General features: G+C 39.4%; 1 protein-coding gene across 4 annotated transcripts in view; it reads right to left on the reverse strand.

Annotated features, from left to right (window-relative positions):
* Positions 1-5,213: 5,213 nt before the first annotated feature.
* ncoa2 (nuclear receptor coactivator 2) overlaps positions 5,214-17,500 on the reverse strand; it is a 52,557-nt gene continuing 40,270 nt past the window's right edge. For all 4 annotated transcript variants that reach the window (XM_027174160.2, XM_047808471.1, XM_047808470.1 and 1 more), the window contains 13 exons: positions 17,314-17,461; positions 16,101-17,169; positions 15,773-15,938; positions 14,664-14,858; positions 14,061-14,204; positions 13,751-13,901; positions 13,300-13,456; positions 12,520-12,813; positions 11,363-11,440; positions 11,089-11,281; positions 10,069-10,240; positions 9,758-9,875; positions 5,214-6,665 (listed from right to left, as the gene is read on the reverse strand). In XM_027174160.2, the coding sequence (XP_027029961.2) occupies positions 6,651-6,665; positions 9,758-9,875; positions 10,069-10,240; positions 11,089-11,281; positions 11,363-11,440; positions 12,520-12,813; positions 13,300-13,456; positions 13,751-13,901; positions 14,061-14,204; positions 14,664-14,858; positions 15,773-15,938; positions 16,101-17,169; positions 17,314-17,461 (2,900 nt within the window). In that variant the 3' untranslated portion in view covers positions 5,214-6,650. The remainder of the gene's footprint in view (positions 6,666-9,757; positions 9,876-10,068; positions 10,241-11,088; positions 11,282-11,362; positions 11,441-12,519; positions 12,814-13,299; positions 13,457-13,750; positions 13,902-14,060; positions 14,205-14,663; positions 14,859-15,772; positions 15,939-16,100; positions 17,170-17,313; positions 17,462-17,500) is intronic.

The raw sequence follows: 17,500 nt of genomic DNA on the forward strand, positions 1-17,500 counted from the left end.
AATAAACCCTATTTACAGATTGGTAATTGCAGCACGTGCACATTCCACATTTTGCATATATAACATAATTCAATTATGTTTCATTTATATTTATTTCTCTTGTGTAATCTGAAGCAGTCGCTGTCAAAATAATTTTGTAAAGTTCTATCTTATCTTTTCTTATTATTATCGCTTTAACTATTAGAATGGTTTGAGACATGATCAACATACTGTAAATAAAAATGCTTTTACAATTACAATAAAGGGAGACTTGAAATAAAACAAACTCGATCTTTGTCCTCTACTGTAGACACTATCATTGTCCCGGTATTATCGCAGCGTATAACTGATTATCGGCGCGCGCCTGTGCGCCTTCGGTAAAACAAGCCAGTAGTTCCAGTGTAAAACAGGCTGAAGTGAAGAAATTTAAATCACTCACCGGAAAAACAGATTTTGGTGCAGGTGGACAAAAATCAGGGCCACATTCCTCTCGGAAAGGAAACAGCAAAAGACATGCAAAGTGTGTGTTTGTGTGCAAGAGAGAAAGAGAGAGGGAGAGAGGAAAGAGAGAGGAAGAGAGCGAAGTGGATCAATTGAAGCTGGGATGCTGGACTGGAAACATGAGGAGGAAAGAGGGGATCTCTCTCTCTCTCTCTCTGTCTCTCTCTCTCTCTCTCTCTCTCTCTCTCATACTCCCCTCCCTCCAGGGGGATTTAACCCTCAGTCCTAATTCCCCCTTCTTCCTTCTCTAAGACTCTTTCTTATGCAACAGTGACTTCTCTAATGTGTTAACTACCACTGCCTCATTACAATAACCACACATACCAAACTCATTCTATTGTAGGATTTTTGTTAACATTTAATGTTTATACAAGAGAATAGTGCAGATATGTTACAGGATGTTATAAACAAAATGTAAGAAAGAGGCAGAACTTAATATTATGTCACATATTGTTCTATTGTGGCGTTGAATGATAAAAAAAAATATATCTTCCATTTTAAACACGTCAGTAATTTGTTTGATGATTTGATTTTTAAAGGTTGAAGGTTTGTCAGAAAACTGTTAGTCAAAAACAGTTCTTGCGTTAAAGCTTAATTGATATGAAGCCATGATGAGTATGCAGCATGTTCCAGAAAAAGGTCTGAAACATTTTTTATGTGGTCAAGTTTATATGCAGGATTTACACACTCTTGCTTAGCAGTAACTTCAAACAGAAGTGATGGTACAGTCTCTTAATGTAGAGATAAACAAACAGAAACCTCAGGATCAGGATCAGTTATGTAGTATTTGTTTCCTGTATTTAATTCTGTGCCATGTCTCATGACTTTATTCACACACTTTACACCTCATCTGGGAAAAATTTTGCAAGGAAATGCATTGATACTGGAGGGACAGTAGAATAATAATCCTACTCTCCTCCTCCTTATTATTATTATTATTATTATTATTATTATTATTATTATTATTATTATTGTTGTTGTTGTTATTATGACTGATGTTCTAACACTTTTCTATAATGTCATTGATCTTTTAAATAATAAATTACATAAGGAAGATATATAAGTTTTTTTTTACTGTTTGCTGATATAGTAACTAAAGTCGTGTTTGACTACATGCGTGAAATTAAATTTGAAATTATTTTTTATCAAAATTTATTTCAATAGCGATGAATGGACAAAAGCGTCATTCGAAAAACAAGTAAGGGAATTGTCTACAAATAAGAGAATATCAACATTAAGAGAATGATTAATATGATGTAAAGAAATCTAATATACAGCATTAAGATGAATAAGACATGATGCAATACCTAAATTAGTTATTTATTATATTGCAGATATTTTTAAAATTTCAGAGGGTAAAATGGAAAAGCAATTACAGCAGATATTAGTAAGCTTTTATTATTAATATATTAATATTAATATATTAATATTATTATAATTAAAATTATTGTTATGATTATTATTATTAGTAGTAGTAGTACTCAGTTTAAGCGCGGTGATGACCGAAAGCGCGTGCGTCTCCGGTGATGACCGAAAGCGCACGCGCCGCTCACACATTAAAAACCCACAATCCGCTTTTCTTCAGTACACACTCTTGAGAAATAAATAAACGAGATACTTTAGTTTTAAACAGAATTCTTTATTTACAACAGTAATTTATTATTATTTCCAAACATCAAACAGCATCCGCGAAGCCGCATTAGTTTGCCAACTTGCATAACCTTTTTAAAGTTTTGCATAAAACGCTCACACACTAAATATTAGAAATACCGAGGCGCGTGAACAGATGAGCTTTCATTGTGCACGGAGACACATAATAATAATAATAATAATAATAATAATAATAATAATAATAATAATAATAATAATAATAATAGTAATAATACATTTCATAACGCGCAACACTGTCGGCTTTACTGAAGGTCCATAAATTACATATTGCTTCGATTTCCCGTTGCATTATCATAATTATAATCATCATCTAATGGGTGAAATCAGAACTGTACAAATAATAATAAACCCACAGCTGATCACAGAAAACAAACGAGAGAGAGAGAGAGAGAGAGAGAGAGAGAGAGAGAGAGAGAGGGGGGTTGAGAGAGCGACAGGGGGGTTGAGAGAGAAGACACAGAGAGAGAGGCAAAGAGAAAGAGAGATGGGGACAGAGAGAGAGAGGGAGAGACAGAAAGAGAGAGGGGGGCAGTGAGAAAGAGAGATGGGGACAGAAAGAGAGGGGGAGAGACAGAGAGAGAGAGAGAGAGAGAGAGAGAGAGAGAGAGAGAGAGAGATGGGGACAGAGAGAGAGGGGGAGAGACAGAAAGAGAGAGTTAGAGAGAGAGAGAGAGATAGAGAGAGAGAGAGAGAGAGAGAGAGAGAGAGAGAGAGAGAGAGAGAGAGAGAGAGAGAGAGAGAAAGATGGACCTTTCTGTGTTGTTGAAGTGGTACCCTTATCTTTTGTACCTTTAATATAGATCTTTAACCTGGATCAATCGATGATTCCAGTGTACCTTAAAAAACTGAAGGTACATAATTGGACCATAATTACAAAGCTTTTAAAATAGGTACTTTCTAAGTAAACGATACATATTAAAAGTACAAAAACAAACCTCTTGAGGTTACCATCTCAACGACAAGGAAAGAAAGTGAGTAAGAGACTGGGAACACAGTGGTGAGCCCATATATAGTGACTGACTGTACAGATGTAACACAAAGCTCTTCTGTATGCAACATTGAGGTCTAAGGCAACATATAGCGTTTAGCATATTAGCTTCCTGCAGTTAGCACTATGCTACTGGCTGACTACAGAGCACAATGACATTCACAACAGAGAAACTACATGTGTCGGTGTAAAGTGGCTGATAAAAACGCTTTTTAAAAAACCCCACGGCGCCTCCACCTCATGGCTTATACCCATTTAAAATGGCAACAATCTTTGGATTCAAGAAGTGGCTACTCCCGACCAAGTGTCACTGCAGGACAACAGCGCTGGACTTCCAAACTGAGTAATGTCCACATGTTATCTGAAAGTGTTAACCAGAAAGGACCAGTGTGAGTAAAGGGAAAAGAGAGATTTATGAGATTGGTGTACCAACAAACAAAGATCTGCACTGGTACTGCCATGTTGGACAAAATTTCAGGTTAAACAAAATTATGGGATTTGCCTTTCCCTGAGAAGGATACATAAACCATGTCCAAATTAATGGACACTATAAGACAACTGTCTTTATGGTGTATTCATAAGGGAGGCTTTAAGTTAGCCAAAACCACAAAACACCCAAAGCAGAGTATGAAGTGATTTTCAAATACGGTGCTAAATAAATACCACGATATATTGTAATACAGATTATTGGCACAAGACTGGCGGTGTTTCTCTGAGTTTACAATTTTGAATGATATTTAATAAAAAGATCATTTCTGATTAGCACCAGATCCTCAGATTTAGTTTTAAGATTGCACTTAAAAACTGTTTCCATGCTAGCTAGTTGGCTAATAGATCATTAATTATTTTATTATATTCATAATATTATTTATTTACCTTAGATAACTGGCTAGCATGTACAGTGATGCATATATGAGTTCCAAAGATTTTTCCTCAGATTTGATGGACACCCACTCAGAGCTACTCTTATTTACATATAAGGACTCAATGATCTGCAGACCCTGTTGGTCAGAATAGCCACCATGAAGTCCAGCGCTGCCACACTAACACCGGCTTATCGCTGAGGAACATAGAGCTTTACCCATTATTAGTAGTATCCCCCCCCCCCCCAAAAAAAAATAGAAACCACAATAAAAAACGTTTATCCTTAATACTGGGTTCAAAAACTGGGAGAGCAAAATTTGTACAAAATTACAAAACAAACAAAGCAACGTTTACCAAGTTATTGCTCGTCTTTTTGGAACACGACAGACAAAAGCAACATGTCAGTGCTTTGTTTATGGCTGTGTTGGGGTTTTTAATTCTAATAGGCTGAAAAGCAAAGCAATTAGCTGTACACCGTACACACGGCGAGCTCTCTCTCTCTCTCTCACACACACACACACACACACACTCACACACACACACACACACACACACACACACACACACACACACACACACACACACACACACACACACACACAGTCTAAAATAACCCGCTTCATCTGCTTCAGTACCATAGACAGGGCCAGGCGATACCACAATGAGATAATACAAGTAGTAATGCTTTCATGACACTAACTCCACTGTTGCTCATGTCAGTAAGTGAATTTCTATGAAATCTTGTTCTTCTCTCAATCCTGGTTTTCAAAAACAAAACAAAACAAAAAAAATATATATATATATATAAAATAATAACAATAAAAGTAATCTTTGCCCAGAATATTAGGAACAGCAGTTTACGTGTGTAAGAATAACAAATGGAACACAAATTTGCAGCGAAATCCTGTTCAGCAGCTAGATTTAGAAAATAATACTTTTTTTAAAATGTATTTACCAATTTCTTTTTTTCAAAGCACTGCTGTTTTTCCAGAGACACTTTATTAACAAACCACAATTTGTCAGACATTGTGAGTATATCATGATATGATGTGTTGCCCATATCGCCCAGCCCTAAGCATTTTAAAATAAAAATAATTGAGAGAAAAAAAAAATTTCAATCACACACACTTAAATTTACACACGTGAAAAACATTCAAGAAGCAGTTAAGACCAGGCTGGAGGGGAAAACGGAAGAGCTGAAAATCCAAAATAAATATATCTTTTTTTAATTATTGGTATGTACAATCTATCAGCTAAGCACAAAAAAACCCCATGATTTTCTCTATTTGCAGCTACAGCAACAAAATTCATACTTTCTTAATTATAAATAGTAAGTGATACAGCTGAAGAAGCAAATGCGAAGTTCACTGCATCACTCCAGGATTTCTTCTCATCGCTAGCTCATTACAGATATCTACATTTTTAAAAAACACTATACAAGAGAATAGAATTAAAGGAACCTTTTCAGAATAAAACACGTTTTAATGTACATTATGTCAGCACTACTTCAAACGCAGTTCATCAGCCAAGACACGCTTTGCCTAATACGTTTTTTTCTTTCTTTTTATACCGGAGCTCTAGGGTTAGTGTTGCTATCGAGTAATGATAGTCCATTTCATGCAGAATGTTTTAGTAACATTCGATAACGTTTCTACGACTTTGTTGCAACCTTTCAAGTTGTAGGAATCTTAACACAAATATTTTTTTTGTGGGGCAGAGTGAAACAGTCAGCATAATATTCCTAAAACCTGTTCTGTTAAAGCTTTCCCTGGATAGATAAATATGAATAGAAATTTGTAACTACAGTACATACTATTATGAACTTTCACATAAAATCCTTTATTTAAAAATATGTCTTTAAAAATTTTTTTTTTTTTTTTTTTTTTTTGGACAGTCTCTTCACCGAGATAAAGATGCATTTGTCTCGTAAACTCTGTAGACAAAACGTGTCTCGTTAGATGGACTGCATTTGGGAATAAAAGGGGAAAGTGTGTACATTTTATTCCCGGCTGAACTGTTCCTTTGACACACCGGACAGAATAATATCTGATTGCACAAATCGTTACGCTGCCTGAAAAACATTTAGATCTGTGCAGAGTTGTAATCTCTAACGTCACTCTCAGTCTAAAGGAAACAAAAAGAAAGATGTAAAAGTCAAAAGCTGCTAAACGTCGATTTGTGTGGGACTATGGGATAGAACAGTAGGAGAATATAAGTGTGTGGATTAGGTTCACTGAGAGAGAGAATGAGAGAGAATGAGAGAGTATGAGAGAGAATGAGAATACATTCACAGGATCCTGATGCCACCATTTATAGGAGAGTCACGCTAAGTCACACTACGGTGAATGCGATTTTATACATATACAACAAATGGACTTTGACTTTTGTGTGTGTGTGTGTGTGTGTGTGTGTGTTTGTAGGATCCACAGATTTGAATCTAGGACAGTAATGTTCCAAAATAACAAATCTTGTGTGTGAGTGTGTGTGTGTGTGTGTGTGTGTGTATGTGTATGTGTGTGTGTAAATGATCTCCCTCCAGCAGTGGGCAGTGGAGTTGTAGGGCTCTGGGGATGTGTAGAGAAACTCTGAAGGGCACAGACTTGCTCTTGGCCCGTGCTGGTGGAAATCACGCTTTGTCCACTTCTGGTCAACAATACTTTGGCTGAGAGAAATATCAAAAATAAAAACAAGTTAAGTTCAGTGTTCAATGTCTGCGTGTAAATATTGTACATGGACAAAATGAAGATATATGTTCTATAAGCATGTTAAGAGTATTAAGAGTTCAGATTGCATTATTTACTTAAAGAAACAGTGAACAAAAATATAAATAGAATATTTTTATTTAAATATAAAATTTGTCTCATATGATCCAAGTTCACCTGTGGTAATTTTTTTTTTAAAAACCTTTCATCATGGTTTTAACACTAATACTAATATATAACAGAACCACCAAATATAAACCAGTACTCTGAAATAACTGACTGTTGTTAATCGTCCTCAGAAATCTAAACAGACATTCCTGCTCATAGAGGGGCGTTTCAGGTTATTTCAGAATAATAACAGAAATTAACAATATAGAATTAACACTCTAGAATTATAGAATTATGCAACGATCGAAGAAAAAAGTGCTGAAAATTTTAAAAACTAAATTCTATTTAAACTCTGAACAAGAATCCTGATGAAGCTTTCTTCACTTGCCATCTTCTTAACCAACACCACCATGGAAGCTTTTCTTAACATTTCGATATTAACCAAGCTGCTTTTCTAGTTAGTTTTAAGTTCAAACTTATGTCTTAGAAACAAATAAACCGTAAGCCTTTATCAAAACAGCCAAAAGCAAAAAGGATTTGTTTATAACATCCATCTATTTTCTTGATACAAGCCTGTTTTTATAAATCACACAGTGTGAGATTTGAGGATCGACTCATTAATGTGTTCTCAGAGCACCATTAAGGTCAGTGATGCAGGACATCACATCATGCAGGCTAACGTCTGACTTTAAAAGCACTTTCGGCCCAATCTCGAACGCGCACAGTTAATTATGCGGCCGAGTGCCAAACTTTAGAAGGCCACAGAGAGATAATAAATAGAGGAGGTCATAATTCCTTAAAAGTGCTAATGGAAAAAAAACACTAAATTATTAAGAGCAACTAGTTACTGTAAACACTGACTGGAAATAAATCAGAAATCACGGACATCGAACGTCAAGTGCATACGGCGACCTGGTTAAATATTCATACATCTTTACAAGGCTTAAGAGGTGCAATAGAAAAACAAACGTTTTACAAACAAGCTACAGTATGAAGCTTATCATGACATCACACAGTGTTAAGCGCAGGTCCTGTAAGAGTTAAACCCGATGGAACCAAATAGTGAAAGTTGAATATTTTTCCAAATGTCTAGACATGTCTAGAAAGTGTCTGTGTTGCTTTTGTGAAGCGAATCGATTAGAATTTTACTTCAAATTTGATTTTAAAGTGATTTTCAAAGAACGTTCCAGAATCCCATCGTCTTTTACATTATAGCAGCTATAAATGAGTTACTGAGACAAAAAAATGCACCAAGGACATGTACTGAATAGGAAAAGTTCATCTGACGCCATTTTAATTTTTCTGTGAGATATAATCTTTCGTTTCAATCTTTCTAATTATTTCATGATATTGAATCGTGTAAAGTGCATTCTGTAGTCAAACATCTGCTAAAAGTTTACCAGACACGGTAGAGAGAGATTCGATGGAAACACACTGGAGTACTCCTTTACTGTGGCATTCTCACTGTAGTTTATTCTGAAACAGATCGCAGTTCACATGAGAAATTGCTAATATGAAAGCTCTCATGTGGAGCGCAGCGCGGTACAGAACGCGAGAGCCGCATTGCTCCTTCTCCAGTCTGCACTTGTTCAGGAAGTAAAGTGTGTTTTAGTCAATGACGTCATGATTACTTTCCACAACACACGTGTAGCATGGGGTGGCAGGGGAACATACTAGTGGGGCACAAAAGAGGTGAGATGGCTCACTGCACACAATAGCACCTAAATAAATAAATAAATACTATGGCGAGTTGTTGTTGCGTTCTGTATGCACGTATGTAATGATGTAAAATGAACACAAACGCACCGGGGTTTAACAGAATCAAGTGAGTCTTTGTAACAAGGGAGATACAAGTCACATTGCATAGTCACCCATAAGTGTGTGTGTGTGTGTGTGTGTGTGTGTGTGTGTGTGTGTGAGAGAGAGTGAGAGAGAGAGAGAAAGTTAACGTTTATTCAGTCTTTGTTTATCGTCAAAACTCGACCTGCAGTTTAAAAAAATAAATAAATAAATCTCTGCCTGTTCCATCACCATTTCAAATCGCACACTAATCGTAGTCTATTATTAATGAGCTCGTCTTACAGAAACCAGGACACTTAGTCTCTCAGCACAACACACTGCAACCTATAATGGGCTGCATGAACGAGGGCGTTTAGTAAATCTCAAACAGAGACCTTTTACCAAACTCCTGTGTGTAACACTGTGTTTCATTAATGATGTGAAGTTGTAGGGTTGTAGAGACTGTGGGGATTACCCACGATGCACTGCAAGCACACAGCTGGTTTAACAGTGAGAAGTGACAAGTTTATATACTAAATAAATATAATATAAAGCTAAAGGTCATGTGTTCAGCCACACGTCTTTGGCGCTGTGTATTGTTTTAGGAGCTGATGAAAAAAAAACCTAAAAATTGCACAATAATTCTAGAAATAAACGATTTCAAAAATAAAAATGAAATTGATTTATTAAAACTTTGTGTGTTGCATCTAGATTTTAATTTCTGTTTTTTTTATTGGCCTAAATATCTAGAACATGGGATGAGAAACCAGACACAGGAAATCTGGTTTATTTCCTGCAAACTGCAAGAATTTAAAACCCCCTGTTCTCTAATCTAACAACTTTCCCTTGTCGGTGTGTGTGTGCCGTCAAACTACACTTTCATCTAAGGTTGTTCGACCAACGATGAACTGTAATAAGAACTCATCTAGTGTTTGGTACCCAACCTCTCTTAAATCATCAAGTAACATGAACTGCTGAAGTAAAAAAACAAATTCTTTTAAATTATGCACTGCAGTAAAATACTCGCAGGTTGTCTGGTGTACACTGTTAGTTTTTAGTAACTCTCTGCTTGTTGTTGCACAGAAAATCATGACCAGAAACTGAGGAAAATGATGATTTTTTATCATCCACTACAAACGAAAGTGTGTGTGTGTGTGTATCTAACCTGTTCCGTGCCCATCTGAGCCATGTTGCTCATGCTGTTGGTGTTGGGAGTCATGGTGACGTTCATGCTCATGCCGTTACTGTTATACACACCGCTGCTGGCCTGCTGTGTGTACATGCTGTGGAGAGAGTAAAAGCAAGAAGAAAACAAAACCAGTCAAGATGTTTGTCAATGTTAATAAATTCATTACAACTGGAAACATGATGAAAAGTAACTATTTGTATGCAAATGTTCAATATCTTAAATGTTCCATATTGAAGATTGTGTGTGTGTGTGTGTGTGTGTGTGTGTGTGTGTGTGTGTGGGTGTACCTGTTGGCATTCATGTTGCTCTGCGTCCAACCGTTCATCTCTGGAGACGATTGAAATGTGGCATTACCCTGCTGCATCATGGGGCTTTGGGCATGACCCATTCTAGGGGACACAAGGGGACTCTGAGGGGTCGCTGCACCTCCAAACCCACCGTCAGGCTGCTGAGATATTCCTAACACACAAAGCACACAACACACAACACGTATATAAAAGACTGGCTCAGTTGCTGGAAAAATAAATAAATAAATAAATAAATAAATAAATAAATAAATAAATAAATAAATAAATGAAACCAAAAATAATGATTCTAGTTTTAGTATTAGGATCAGTTTAACATGCTTTTCGTTTGTTAGTTTACGTTTTACACAAAATCATTTTAAAATGAATTGCAACATTTAAAAATATATTTCTATAATTACTGCTGATTAGGCACGACTGGATGTTAACAGTTTGACACTTCATCACAGATACGTCCACTTCTTATCTCTATAGTGATTCGGGTTATAATTCTGTTTGATATTTTGCAGAAAGTTTCCGTCAACAACTGACTTATAATCCGAAAAGAATAAAATATACTGGCCAAATCTGCTATTAGCTTTCCATCACATCTTTTATAGTGAAGATTTCTCGGACACTTCTGCCCTCTAGTGGGCTCCACTGTTTATTTTGATGGGGAAGAAATTCAACGGATAACCAATTGATAGCTGAAAACACTTTAGTTTAAACAGATGAACTAACTTAAAAAAAAAACAATTAAAGATAAATTAAGAAAAGAAGAGAATTAGGGAGATGTGAGATTTTGTGCAATAACCAGTCAAAGATGGACAAAAGGATGTGAGCATGTGAAAAAACACATAAGGCTGTTTGATACACTGAGCACCTGAAGCTGAATGTAATTCGATATGTACGTAATGTATAAAGATTTATCATCGGCACGTGGATTAGAAGTGCTGCTGGTTAACAGAAAAGTGTTACATAATTAAATGTATAATAATAATTCTATTATGATGATAGTGGTACCGTAGTTGGGCGTGTAGGGAAAGTGGGTAGGGTTGCCATGGGCAATCTGGGAGCTACCCATGGTGCCGGCAGCCATGTTGGATGGCACGTTGAGGCCCTGAGGTCGCATGCCCATGCTGCGCTGCCGCTGACGCAAATGATTACTGAGCAGCTCCCTCTGTCGCTGTGCAAGCATCTGAGCGTTAATGGTCCCCTAGGAGATGAAAAAAATGTATCACGGGGTTCTGCAGTTCACCTCTGCAGGTCTCTGCTTTGTCACTTTGTTAGTACAAACCTGATTCGGTACGTTGGGTCTTAGAGGTAGGTTCATGTTTGACACGCCAGTCATCTGATTCATCATTGGCTGGCGATTCTGCAGAGAAATAGTGAGAGAGAGTAAGAGAGAGAGACAGAGAGAGAGAGAGAGAGAGAGAGAGAGAGAGAGAGAGAGAGTAAGAGAGAGAGTAAGAGTAAGAGAGAGAGTAAGAGTAAGAGAGAGAGTAAAAGAGAGAGAGAGTATGAGAAAGAGTAAGAGTAAGAGAGAGAGTAAAAGAGAGAGACAGAGTAGGAGAAAGAGTAAGAGTAAGAGAGAGAGAGAGTATGAGAAAGAGTAAGAGAGAGAGAGAGTAAAAGAGAGAGACAGAGTAGGAGAAAGAGTAAGAGAGAGAGAGAGTAAAAGAGAGAGACAGAGTAGGAGAAAGAGTAAGAGAGAGAGAGAGAGTAAAAGAGAGAGAGAGTATGAGAAAGAGTAAGAGAGAGAGAGAGAGAGTAAAAGAGAGACAGAGTAGGAGAAAGAGTAAGAGTAAGAGAGAGAGAGAGAGAGAGAGAGTAAAAGAGAGAGAGAGAGAGAGAGAGAGAGAGAGAGAGAGAGAGAGAGAGAGAGAGAGAGAGACTCTAACTCTAAAATAGCACTGAAGAAAAATGAGTTAAGGCTCTACATAAATAAATATATAATGAAAAGTGACCTACATGGTAGGTGGACCTGATTAAAGAATTCAGATTAATGTAGAAATATAAAGTCCATTTCATTTTCATGCATTAGATTCAGACCCTTTTTTTTAATCACAACATTACAAAGAGCATAGCAATAACAATTAAAGAAACAAAATCAAATAAATAAACACAAAGAAATAAGGAAATAAGGTCAAGCTGCAGTTCTTTAATCGTCCAGCAGGTTGCAGTATAGTCTGTAATAAAATATCAGGGTTTTAAATTCCCTTTTACTTACTTGACAAGGAGAGAACATTTCGCAGAAATAATTTTGCATTGTGTAACTTACAGCGTAAATTTAGAAACACTCATGCTTGTATAATATGTAACGTGCTTAACTAAATGTCAATAAAATTTGATGTTGATATGGTTTGTAAATAAATTGGCATGATTGTGCAGAATGACCTGCTTGGGAATTTCTCTATCTGCCTTTGCTGATTTATGGCTGTCAGTGTCCTTTACCTGTTGTGCTTGTAATCTGTGCTGCAGCTGCAGTCTGAGTGCGTTAGGTTGATTTGGGACACTCCCAGGTGGCCGGAGAACTGGTCTGGGCTGCATGCGGATCATGGGAAATCCTGGCCTTGGCCCTGCGACTGCCCCGATGCCATGGTAACCAGCGTCCTGCATCGCAGCAAAGCCTCCCGCTGTGTTATGTGAAGGTGGAGCAGCATACTGCTGTTGAGGGTAAAGGGGCTTCTGGTCCATTAGCAGGTTTTGATCTTGACCTGGGAACATCTCCGGTTCTAATGACGGTGCCTGAGAGAAACACAGAACAACACACAGTCAGTCATCGACAATAAACCACTAGACAAAACATGGGCAGATTTGAGTTTCAGAGTCGAAGCTGTAAAGATCAGGAACAAGATGAGCAAAGACAAGAGCATTATGAAAAGCAGAGGTAAGAGCAGCGAGTAGAGGGAGGATGATCAGGAGGGAGAAGAGTTGGGAAAAAAAACAACAAAGTGTGAAAGAAAAAGACAGCAAGTGGAAATGTGGGGGAAACAGCAGGAGGTAAAGGAAGAGCGGGTGGAAGAGCATGGAGATGGCAGGAGTAAGAGCAGGAAGAAGTGAATGGTGAGCAGCAGGAGAAAAAGAAACGCAGGAGAAAGAGTAAGTGAAAGAGGATGAGCAGGAAAAGGTTAATGGGGATGAGCAAGAGGAAGAGCAAAAAAGAATAGCAGGAGAGCACACAAGAGGAAGAGCAAGGAAAGAGTAGAAGGGAAATGTAGGAGGAAGTGTTACCTGTCCAACAAGTGCTGGAATGCCCAGAGCTCGATCAATCTCCTCCAGACCATCAAAGTCTTTGAGGGCAGTATAGAGCTGATTAAGTAAAGTACCTTCATCAGCAGGTCCTTCAGCTGCACACAGCCCATCATCCTGTGATGTACCATAAAGGGACCTGACACACACACACACACACACACACACACACACACACACACACACACACACACACACACACACACACCTATATGTAAACTGACTAAATTCATGTGCACAATAAGAAATTTAACAACTAACATTTGATCATGGTTTACGGTGTCATTAAGACACCGTCAGACAAACATAAGACTCTTTCTGTGTCGCGTCGACCGAAGCACCGTGGAAACGATGTCACAAGGATATCGTGATGAAATAACAAATCACCAGGTAATGCATAATGTGCCAAAGTCTGTGTGTTTGTGTGTGTTACCTGTTAGGATCTCCAAATGCCACCTGCTCAATGGGCATCATGCTGTCAGGCCATGGAGCTGTCTGATTGGGTGGAGCCGTCTGATTGGGCGGAGCCTGTTGCTGTGGAAATGTAGGGCCTGGCAGACTCATGTCCATTTCCATAGCCTGAGCTGGAGAGAGAGAGAGAGAGAGAGAGAGAGAGAGAGAGAGAGAGAGAGAGAGAGAGAAATGGACACACACAAGTGGACAAAGAAGCACTTGATTAGACGGCCTGTATTTTCAGACAATGAGTAATATGTATAACTGTAGTAAATGTAGTAAATGCCTACCACTGGGCATCATCTGGCCCTGCAGCATGGGCCTGACTCCCTGTTGACTGCCGGGTCTGATTGGCATGTTTGTATTTTGCACAATGCGTCCCTGCAATGCCCCCTGAGGGGAGGAACCGTTCACACCCTGAGACGCCCAAACATCTGACAGACAGACAGAGCAAGAGAGAGAGAGCAAAACCAAGCGAGCAATCATTTTTTAATAGCTTAGTATGCAGACTTTTTCAAACATTTTTTTGCAGATTGTACTGATGTCATAGTAAAGTTTACACCCTCGATGGAACTCAAGGAATGTTGGTCGACGAAGCTGAACAGCCGAGTTCAGTAAGTTTAAATGCAAATTTAATTAGCGTTCATGTGTAAACTTGTTAAAACTAACTCGCTGTGAGCTGTGAGATTGTTAAACGATGACACACACATCTGTTTGTTCCTTTCTTTGTTCCATACATTTAATTGCACCGTATTTTGTTAAATCTCTCCCTTTATACCATTCTCCTTCTGAACCTCCATCTCAATCAGCTCCAGTGCCTCTGAACACACCTGTCGATATAATAACAGTGTGTCTCCTTTGTTATTACGTGTCATCTGCTAAAAGTTGCCTACCACCCATGTTGGCCTGGCTGGTCATGATGCCCTGATTTCCCATCATTCCATGCTGCTGCTGTTGGATGAGTGAATACGGAGTGCTGTTCCTCATAATTGCAAACTGACCCGGCGAACCTTTAGCTGAGGAATTCATGTCCAAAGACATGCTCCGCATTGGAGGAACTCGACCCGGGAGCCTCGGGCCACTGAAATCTAAACAAACCGGACACACGCACACACACACACACACACACACAACATTACACAGGCTATAGTGACTAAAGAGTTGTAGCACACAATACTGGAAACATGTGTGTGTTTCATGTTGTGGTTCAGAACAGAAAACTCAGGTTAACTACAGGATACGCCTCAATATGTTCCCTGGTCATCTAAGAAATTGCTATTGTTTGTTTGAACAAAAGAGCATGTGTGTGTGTGTGTGTGTATATAAAGAAAGTGAGTAAGTAAACAAATGCTGCTTGTCAGAACAGTTTATAGTGGGGTGTGTGCGTGTGTTCCTACACTAATCCCTCATTAACGTGTGTGACAGTGTGAAAGACACAGGGCTAATTCACTAATTCAGGCTTGGATTGTTTGCGAATGTGTGAGAAAATATTGTGTGTAAAATTTGAGACGTACATCTGTGTACCGTGTAAAAAAAACACACACGCGTGGTGTAAATAAGTATGTGTGGTACAGAACTGTAGACGAACAGCATTTACTGCGATAATAACGGGGATAAAATAGAGGACGAAAAAAAAACTATATATGTATTAATATAAACACAATGTGTCAGCAATCTCTCCTGGTGTATGAATGAAACAGGGCCATGACTGAGGAAATAATATTTGGCTCTTAAGGCATTCTTGGCGCAGCAGTGACACATTAGCAAATTTGTAGTTTCTGTTGCTTCTCTGTTGTACTTCCCTAAATTCACACCCAGATTATTGTCTGAAGCATTGTGCAAATGTTTGTAAGGAGAGCTCAAAAACATGAACGTTCATAGGTGTGATTGTGAACTTTTTACGTAATAAGCCTGGATCTCTGCAGTTTAGGTTGTGTGTGTGTGTGTGTGTGAGAGAGAGAGAGAGAGAGAGAGAGAGAAAGAGAGAGAGAGAGAGACCCACTCTGTCCTGCTCTGTGCTGAACTCCACCTTCTCCTGTGATCTGCAGGATGTCATTGATGATTGCCTGTTTATCGACGGCAGCTGGCAGTGACATGGGACGAGTTTCGGAGAAAAAACCCGGCTGACTGTTCTGCAGGTCGTCCAGGATATCATCCAGCTCGCTGGACTGTAGTGAAAAAAAATGACCCACAAACATCATTCCTGTTAATAATGAATAATCCATTATCGTTCATAATATGAGCATAAACAGAAGGCAGCTAGTTTCCTAGTCAAATTGGCAGCTGAACCTGTTTAATTCACCAGCAATTCCATCCAGTGTGAAACTTGCCTGCTCGTATCCTCCGTCGGGTTTCTCCTTCTTCACAGTGACCATGTTGTTCCCCTCCACCTTAATCTCTCCTGTCTCTGTCTGTATTGCCTTGTCCTTAGCCGTGTTCTCGTCATTGTCCAGCAGGTAGCGCAGAAGGGCGTTATCCTTTTTTTTCGGACTCACGGCTTCCTGTTTGATGATGTCGGTCACGTTGGATCCGTCATGGCTTGGTTCTTTCCCTGTCGCTTCGGCCGTGATCTTTGCCAAGTCCACCGGCGACGTGCTGTTCTGCAGGAGCCGGTGAAGGATTTTGTGCTTCTCCTTTAAGGACGTGGCGCTGGTTCCTGACATGCCCAGTTGATGCCCCGACATCAGTTCTTTCTCGGGCGCTGGTGAAGGTGAGGAGGATAACTCCATATTTTCGTTTTTAGTGGTGAGAAGCTGGAGGAGCTTTGTGTGCCCTTTGCTTTCATGGATCTTATTTTCATCCGAGCTGTTGAACTGACTCAGGTTGCCTTTTTCATCCCTTTGATGCCCGTTGCCGTCGCCTTCATGGCCATCATGCCCGTTTCCACTTTGTTCAGACTCCCCGAAAGACTCGATTTTGGGCATCGCTTGAGAACCAACTCCTCCTGAACCTGGCGATTCAAATTTTTTGGGATCAGGTGACCCCAGAGAATGGCTCCGGGAAATGGACTGACACTCACTGAGAGCCTGAAGGGCATTAAGGGAACTGCTAGTAAACACTTGATTACTGCTGTTGCCCGGGCACATGCCTACAGGTGAATGGAGGGGATTGGTGGGGGTAAACTGGGCTGGGGGTAAACGGGGGGAGCTGGTTACCCCAGGACTGGGGCGATGCGAAGGGCTGTTCATTTTCAGTTGGTATCCAGGGCTATGATTGGTGCCTGGGCAGCCAAAACGGTAATCTTTATGGGCTCCTGGAGACGAGAAAGCAGGTGTGTTGCTACTAATGACACCTTCCTGACCTTGAGTATTTCCGCTTATCGGGTTAGGTGAAGTCATTGTGGCCAGTGGGGTCATGGGCTTGCCCATGTCAGGTGCCATGCCACATACAGTCGGCTCTCTGGGGAAGAGGACGGGAGAAGTATTTGAATAAAACAAATAAAAAAATACATACATACCTTCCAAACCATTAACTTGGTTGATGAACACACACACACACACACATCAGCTTGCACATGTGCTCAGACACAGACGCACTGTGTACCTCTGGAGAATGTGTAGCGACATGTAAAGCTGCGGCTCATTGGTGGCTGGAGAGCGGACGAGTTTGCTCTTGGTATGTGCCGAGACGATGGTTCCATCAGAGAGGGAGAACCGATAGATAGGACTGAACGCCTGGCCTTGTCTCAGTACTACACACAGGAAACACACCAACAATGTAAAGTCAGCTC

Source organism: Tachysurus fulvidraco, chromosome 25 (genome assembly GCF_022655615.1).
Source record: "Tachysurus fulvidraco isolate hzauxx_2018 chromosome 25, HZAU_PFXX_2.0, whole genome shotgun sequence".
NCBI lineage: Eukaryota > Metazoa > Chordata > Actinopteri > Siluriformes > Bagridae > Tachysurus > Tachysurus fulvidraco.